The sequence below is a fragment of the Microtus ochrogaster genome, chromosome 4 (genome assembly GCF_000317375.1).
Source record: "Microtus ochrogaster isolate Prairie Vole_2 chromosome 4, MicOch1.0, whole genome shotgun sequence".
Lineage (NCBI taxonomy): Eukaryota > Metazoa > Chordata > Mammalia > Rodentia > Cricetidae > Microtus > Microtus ochrogaster.
This window is the reverse complement of record NC_022011.1, coordinates 37,643,226-37,650,973: the sequence shown is the minus strand read 5'-3', so window position 1 is coordinate 37,650,973 and position 7,748 is coordinate 37,643,226. Positions and strand designations below refer to the sequence as shown.

Below are 7,748 nucleotides of genomic sequence, written 5' to 3'. Positions count from 1 at the left end.
AGAGGCAGAAGCGAAGCTACCTCTCCGAGAGGAAGATGGAAAAGAGAGCGAGCTCAGGCTGGAAGCTGAAGATCAGCCTGCCTCAGCGGATGGGGAGGGGGAATGGGCGTGGCTTGTCCCTTAAAGGGACAGGAAAGCACAACAAGAGCTTCATAGATTTCATTGTTTTTTTTTTCCCTCTTTTTCTTTGGGGTGTGTGTGTGTGTGCAGGTGAAGATAGGTTCTCCTGTATCCTAAACTGACCTTGAACTTGTTTTGTAGCTGAGGATGACTTTAAACTTCCGTTCCTCTTCCTTTTACCTCACAACTGCTAAGATTATGAGTGTGTATCACTTCAATGCTGAGTTTTTATGTAGTGCTAGGGATCAAACCACAGCTTTGTACATGCTAGTCAAGCATTCTGTCAACTGAAGTACATCTCCAGCAGCCCTTCACAAATGATTTTGATGCATATTAATATTAATTGGATCGGGCCCTGTTAGTTACCTAAGTCTTCTTTCAAGTGTTCTTGCTGTTCATGGGCATGTGTGCGCTATATGGTGCTTAGAACTTTAGTTCCCCTCTCTCCCTTATTTAGGTTAATAATTCCCCCTTTTGTTTCTCTGAGTTCTTTTAATGTGGTTATTGAAGAATACCAACTTTTGAGTTACACTCACACCTCACTAATTAATAAATGCTTATGATTGTATTCATTGGGACTGGAGTGATGAATCGCTCAATGATAGAAATACTTGCTGCTCTTGAAGACGACCTGGCTTTAGTTCTTGGCATCCACGTGGGAATTTGACACCCTTTTCTGGCCTCCATGGGCACAAAGTACACCTATGATGTACATATGTACGTGCAGGGGAATAATCATATAAATAGAAGAGTAGTTTTGTTTTGTGTGTCCCAAACTCTTAACAATTTTTGATTCCCAAAGAGTATATGACCTATGAATTATGAGGTGACGGTTAATTTCCTTGTGTTCATGTTTTGAGGGATGTATTACTGCTGTCTGATGTGCCAGAAGCAGAAATAAAAACAATTAAAGCAGGGGATAGTGGTCCACACCTGTAATCCTAGCAGTTGGGAGGTTTGGGCAAGGGGATTTCTGAATTTTGAGGCAAAGTTAGTGTATAGAGGCAGACCCTCTTGATACACTCAAACACAGAGGTACTCCGGAGCTTTTTTCTTTTACCAATGAGGAAAACAAAGTTTGTTTGTGATAAGGTTTTTTGTTTGTTTGTTTGTTTGTTTTTGTTTTTCAAGACAGGGTTTCTTTGTAGCTTTGGAGCCTGTCCTGGAACTTGCTTTGTAGACCGGGCTGGCCTTGTACTCACAGAGATCCCCTTGCCTCTGCCTCCTGAGTGCTGGGATTAAAGGTGTGTATAACTACCATGACTGTCCTAGAAATTGCTTTGTAGACCAGGTTGCTCTCAAACTCATGGAAATCCACTTGCCTCCCTAGAGCTGATTTAAGATGTGTGCCAACACTGCGCAGTTGTGACAGGGTCTTATTATTTAGTGCAGGCCAAACTTGTACTCATGATTCTTCTGTTTGAGCTTCTTAAATGCTGGTATTTGCACCCTCATGCCCAGCAGGAAAAGTTGAGTTTTGAATAGATTAAATGGTTTGTCTAGACTGAGTCTCAGAATTTGGTGTGGTATTATGTTTTTTGAATCTTAAATCCCAGAGCCTGTACAGTAAGATGAATAGAAGGTAAAAGGAAATTTTCCCAGAACCTCACTCCCAAGGTTGTTCTCTGACTTGTACACACAGACACACACACAGAAAGAAAGAGTTTAAGAGAATTCAAAAACAAAAACAAGCACTCATTCTCATTCTGCACAAAACTGTTCTAGGTAAAAAGACAATCTCAACCTTAGAAACAGGACTCTATTTTCTTAAACGGCAATATCTCATTTCTCAACCATAGTAAATAATGCTCCAAGTAATATCCTACTCCAACCGTCTTAGTAATATCCTACTCCAACCACCTTAGAATATTAATTAGTAATATTCTACTCCAACCATCTTAGAAAGATGCGGTGTGCTCAGCCCTGTTCCTCCTCACTAAAACAGCAAAATACAACTTTCTGAGCAAGGAAAATGTTTTCTAAAGACATGGACGTGATGATAGCACATCTGTAAAAAATTTTGGTGACTTTTCATTTCTTTCAGGATTTAATGCCTGATTTACCATCTTATTTAAGGCTGTCTGAGTCTTCTGTGACATGTATAATAATTTTAACTCTGTGCTCTTTCTTCATTCATGTTTCTGTTTTACCTTTTTTTTTTTTTAGAATTTTATTTTCTCCCTTTTCCTAAGGAAATCTTATTTTTCATGATGTAGATCACATAGGCTTCAGCCAAGAGAAAACCTTTTCTGAACAATTTCCTTCTGTTAATTGTCATTTTAATTGCCTTTTGTTCATGTTGCTATGGAGCCTATAATAGCACCATTACTATAATTTTCTTTTTCTAATTCTTTCTTCCCTGTCAAATGCTGATGAAGTTATTAAAGACAACAATTGAATACATGGTTATGTAGTTTCTGTTTTGTTCTGAAGAGAATTTTTGTTGACGTTTTCTGCTTTGGTGCATGGTATATATTCCCTTTTACCCCAACTCTCAAACACAAAGTAAATGAGTTGGGTAAGGGGAAAGAGCAGGCCAATTCTAATGAGTTTGATTTTTTTTTCTCCATTTTTAGGTTACTAAAAGGGATGAAGACTCTTCCCTGATGCAGCTAAAAGAGGAATTTCGGAGTTATGAGGCACTGCGCAGAGAACATGATGCCCAAATTGTTCACATTGCCATGGAAGCAGGACTCCGTATTTCACCTGAGCAGTGGTCCTCACTGCTGTATGGGGACTTGGCTCATAAATCACACATGCAATCTATCATTGATAAGGTTTGTGAAATTAGAGGTACTGATCTTATATCCTTTCTGTTTCAGAGTACTGTAGCATATACACTCCTCTTTTTACAACTTACTATGTCCATCTGACCCAGATACTCATTTCACAGATTTAACCTAGTGAAGATGATAACTTAGCAGCTTTGGGCTTTGTAATGTATTGGCTTTTACCCTCATGCTTTTGTGGCTTACTGAGAGTTGTAGCTTGGTGCCATTGTACCACGATGTGAATACTGTACTTTATATCACTCACCTGGGAAAACTTAAATGTAAAATATGAAATACTTTCTACTGAATATGTTTTGCTTTTGTAATGTTGTAAGGTTGAAAACTTTTATCTACATTTTGGCCCCAGAGAGCTAGCATAGCTGATAAATATGTTTTCTAAGTGTCTAGTGATGAGTTTCATAGGGCAGATTCTGAGGTGAAAATTTAATTCATCATTGATTGTCCTATTAAGAAAACTGAAGACACTTGAAAACCTATGAAGAAAGGTGATCTATTGGAAAGCATTTGAATATAGGTATGTTCTAAAATTCAGAGTAAAAATCATTCTCTTTTCTGTTTGTTAGCTTCAGTCTCCAGAATCATTTGCAAAGAGTGTCCAAGAATTGACAATTGTTTTGCAACGAACAGGTGACCCAGCTAATTTAAATAGACTGAGACCTCATTTAGAACTTCTTGCAAACATAGACCCTAATCCAGGTATGTGGGAAAATGTACCAGTGCTTCTACTTTATGAAACTCTGATATAAATAGTACAGTGGAATGACTGTTGATATGTTGTCTCCTCCAACCCCCACCCCATCCCTTTGGCTCTTAATTTAGATGCTGTTTCTCCAACTTGGGAACAGCTGGAAAATGCAATGGTAGCTGTTAAAACAGTGGTTCATGGTCTTGTGGACTTCATACAAAACTATAGTAGAAAAGGCCACGAGACACCCCAGGTAAGATGATTTATTACACTTTAGCCACTGCTGTGTCTAACACAGTTTCATCCTGAACATATGAACAATTTGATTAGCTAATAGACTCCTTATATAACCTTTTCCTCTTAGGAGTTGTGTGTGCAGAAGGGGAATGTGCATGTGTGTATGCTTGTGTAGTGTACAGGCATTGAACCCAGAGCTTCATACCTGACAGGTTTGGCTACAAGTCAGACGTCGAATGGCATACCCATCCTTCTTGAAAATTTTTATTTTGTACTTTTGGGAAAAAAAATCGTTTTTTATTGTACTTGATTAGCTTTTCAGTGTAAAATGAGTTTAGATGGGCATTTTGGATGTGAATTTTCTGAATTGCAATGTTTTTGACCAAATTTATATAGCTCATTGACATTTTGTCCAGTTCTTTTTTTTTTAGCAGAAAGTTTTTTTCTCCTTTGTTTTCTCAAGTGAATTTCTGTTTTATGATATACATGGAATTTGAAATTCCCCAGTATTTTTAGTATACTTTAGAAAGGGAAGTTAAAATATAATCCCTTATTCAAATTCATTTGTTAGTTGTTTTAGGATACTTTCTATGTACAATGTTTTTCAGATTTTATTTCTTTTCTTTTCTTTTTTTTTTTTTTTTTCAAGACAGGGTTTCTCTGTGGTTTTGGAGCCTGTCCTGGAACTAGCTCTTGTAGACCAGGCTGGTCTCGAACTCACAGAGATCAGATTTTATTTCTAATCCTAAGAACTAACTGGAGGGTAATTTCTGTTGCCAAGCTGAAATATAAAGGGTTTAGATATTAAAGGGTGTGTTCTCCGGATCTGACAGAAGTAGTGTCAAAAGTACTCCAAAATCTGTTAACTTTATATTCTTTTATCCATATTTTATTTAGAGAATACTATACTATTCTGTTAACTGAATGATGAATGCTTTATCTTAAGGTCACAGAAATAAGAACAATTTTTTAGATTTTTGATGTAAAATATAACAGTTAAGATTCATTTTCTTACCTTCCATCATTGTTTGCCTATGAGTAGAGTTGTGCACACAAGTCCACTAGTGAAGTGATGATTTTTATCCCCTTTTTCTGGGAGGATTTTGAATGCATAAAGATCATAGTCTGACATTTTTAAGTGATTTTCAAATTATGTCATTTTGTTGCCACAATTTGAAGATAATAATAAACTGAGAGGAACCAGGCAGTGGTGGCGCACGCCTTTAATCCCAGCACTGGGGAGGCAGAGGCAGGCAGATCTCTGTGAGTTCGAGACCAGCCTGGTCTACAAGAGTTAGTTCCAAAGCCGGGCAGTGGTGGCGCACGCCTTTAATCCCAGCACTCGGGAGGCAGAGGCAGGCGGATCTCTGTGAGTTCGAGACCAGCCTGGTCTACAGAGCTAGTTCCAGGACAGGCTCCAAAACCACAGAGAAACCCTGTCTCGAAAAACCACAAAAAAAAAAAATAGTAATAATAAACTGAGAAGTATTTTCCATGAAAATTACATTACCTAAGAAATAAATAGATGTATATTTGAATCAATTTCAGCTAACCTTTGGAAAGAAGGTCTAAAGGGTCCCTCAGGGGTTTCACTCACTCCCACAATGGGAAATGATGAGGTAGAACTTGTTTTGGCATGAGAGTTCCTTCTTTGATGCAAAAAAGTCTTAAGGGTGGTATAATCATTAAGTTCTGGAGTCCAGAGAGTGAATAGTAACTGGTTATCTTCTCTCTTCCGTCTGCTAAATGATCATTGGTACAGCCCCAGCCCAACAGCAAGTACAAAACCAGCATGTGCCGAGATTTGCGACAACAAGGGGGTTGTCCACGAGGAACAAATTGTACATTTGCCCATTCTCAGGAAGAACTTGAAAAGTAAGTCTGGAGAAATGTCTTTCATATAGGGTCATTCATTGAGGGAGTACTGTATGCAATATTTACTTTTGTGATGTTTCAGAGATGCAAGTAAATGTGAATTGCAAAGTAGCCATTTTTTTATCCCATGAGAAGATTGAACTAGGAATAGATTAGCATTAAAAGGTCATATTTGAGGGGGAAAAGGTCCTATTAAAAACTTTAATAACTGGAATCCCTATTTCTTTCACTTGTGTAGAATGAAAGTACTACTATATCCTTATCTTATTTGCTCAGGTTCAGTTGAACATATCAGTAAAATCTCACAGAAAATGTAGAATTTTTTTCTGACTTTTACTCTTTTAACATTTTTACATTTTGCCAGGCGATGGTGGCGCACACCTTTAATCCCAGCACTTGGGAGGCAGAGGCAGTCGGATCTCTGTGAGTTCGAGACCAGCCTGGTCTACAGAGCTAGTTAGTTCCAGGACAGGCTCCAAAGCCACAGAAAAACCCTGTCTCAAAAAACCAAAAAAAAAAAAAAAAAAAAAAAAACAAAACAAAACAAAACATTTTTACATTTTACTTTTAATATTTTTCCGTAAGTTACTGAGTGAAAAAAAATGTAGGTAGGTTTGGTGGAGGACGTCTGTTGTTGATAAAAAGGAGATAATAGCCAGAGGCAAGGAAATCTGGGAGAGATGAGAGCAAATAAGCTGGGCCACTTGAGGACAGTCAGGGAGGGGACAGGAGACCAAGAGGCCAGGAGCATAAAGAGTAGACCACAAGCACTGGATAACAAAAATGGCTGGATTACATAGAGAAGGGTATGCCACCATAAGGTAGGGGCTGAGACTGAGGGCTGCTGGTAGAGCCTGGCCATTAGGTCTGCTTTGATATGTTAAATAGCCACCTCAGTTAGCCATTTGTCCTGGGTTTGAGACCTAATAGTTACTACTTCTTTGTCTATTTACTTTGGACCCCAAAGTATAAGAGTTTTCATCAAAACTCACCCAAAAGTGAGTAGGTAATGTAATTTTCATGGAAAATACTTCTCAGTTTATTTTTTTTTGTGATTTTTCGAGACAGGGTTTCTCTGTGGTTTTGGAGCCTGTCCTGGAACTAGCTCTTGTAGACCAGGCTGTTAAGTAACTGGTATTTTACCATCTCTTAGTATGCATCTATATTTTGTTTGTAGACATTTTATACTCGATGAGCTAATTGTCTCTTGATGTCCCCCTTGTCTTTTTTTTCTATTGGATTCTGCCTATTAAACTAGTTAATGCAGGGCATGGTTTGGAAATCTCTTTTGTCAGCAATCTTCCTGCATTTCTTTTTTTTATACATTTTTTATTACTATTTATTGAGCTCTACATTTTTTTTCTGCTCCCCTCTCCCTTTAATCCTCCCCCAAGGTCCCCATGCTCCCAGTTTACTCAGGAGATCTTGTCTTTTCCTACTTTCTACTTCCCATGTAGATTAGATCTATGTAAGTCTCTCTTAGTGTCCTCATTGTTGTCTAAGTTCTCTGTGATTGTAGTTTATAGGCTGGCTTTCTTTGCGTTATGTTTAAAAACCACCTATGAGTGAGTACATGTGATAATTGTCTTTCTGTGTCTGGGTTACCTCACTCAAAATAATGTTTTCTAGCTCCATCCATTTTCCTGCAAAATTCAAGTCGTCATTATTTTTTTCTGCTGTGTAGTACTCCGTTGTGTAAATGTACCACATTTTTCTTATCCATTCTTCAATTGAGGGATATTTAGGTTGTTTTCCAGGTTCTGGCTATGACAAACAAAGCTGTTGTGAACATAGTTGGCCACATGTTCTTCTGGCACGATTGGGGATCCTTTGGATATATACCTAAAAGTGGTATTATTGGGTCTTGAGGAAGGTTGTCTCCTAATTTTCTGAGAAATCGCCATACTGACATCCAAAACGGTTGTACCAGCTTGCATTCCCACCAGCAATGCAGAAGTGTTCCCTTTTCCTTACAACCTCTCCAGCATAAGTTGTCATCAGTGTTTTTGATCTTGGCCATTCTTACAGGTGTAAGATGG

General features: G+C 38.2%; 1 protein-coding gene and 1 non-coding gene across 4 annotated transcripts in view; both read left to right on the top strand.

Annotated features, from left to right (window-relative positions):
* Rc3h2 (ring finger and CCCH-type domains 2) overlaps positions 1-7,748 on the top strand; it is a 53,896-nt gene that overhangs the window by 23,196 nt on the left and 22,952 nt on the right. For all 3 annotated transcript variants that reach the window (XM_013345876.2, XM_005345936.2, XM_005345937.2), the window contains 4 exons: positions 2,697-2,897; positions 3,476-3,608; positions 3,732-3,850; positions 5,597-5,709. In XM_013345876.2, the coding sequence (XP_013201330.1) occupies positions 2,697-2,897; positions 3,476-3,608; positions 3,732-3,850; positions 5,597-5,709 (566 nt within the window). The remainder of the gene's footprint in view (positions 1-2,696; positions 2,898-3,475; positions 3,609-3,731; positions 3,851-5,596; positions 5,710-7,748) is intronic.
* On the top strand, positions 3,277-3,387 carry LOC113455986. The gene has a single exon (XR_003376885.1). It is a non-coding gene; the product is annotated as a small nucleolar RNA SNORD90 (small nucleolar RNA).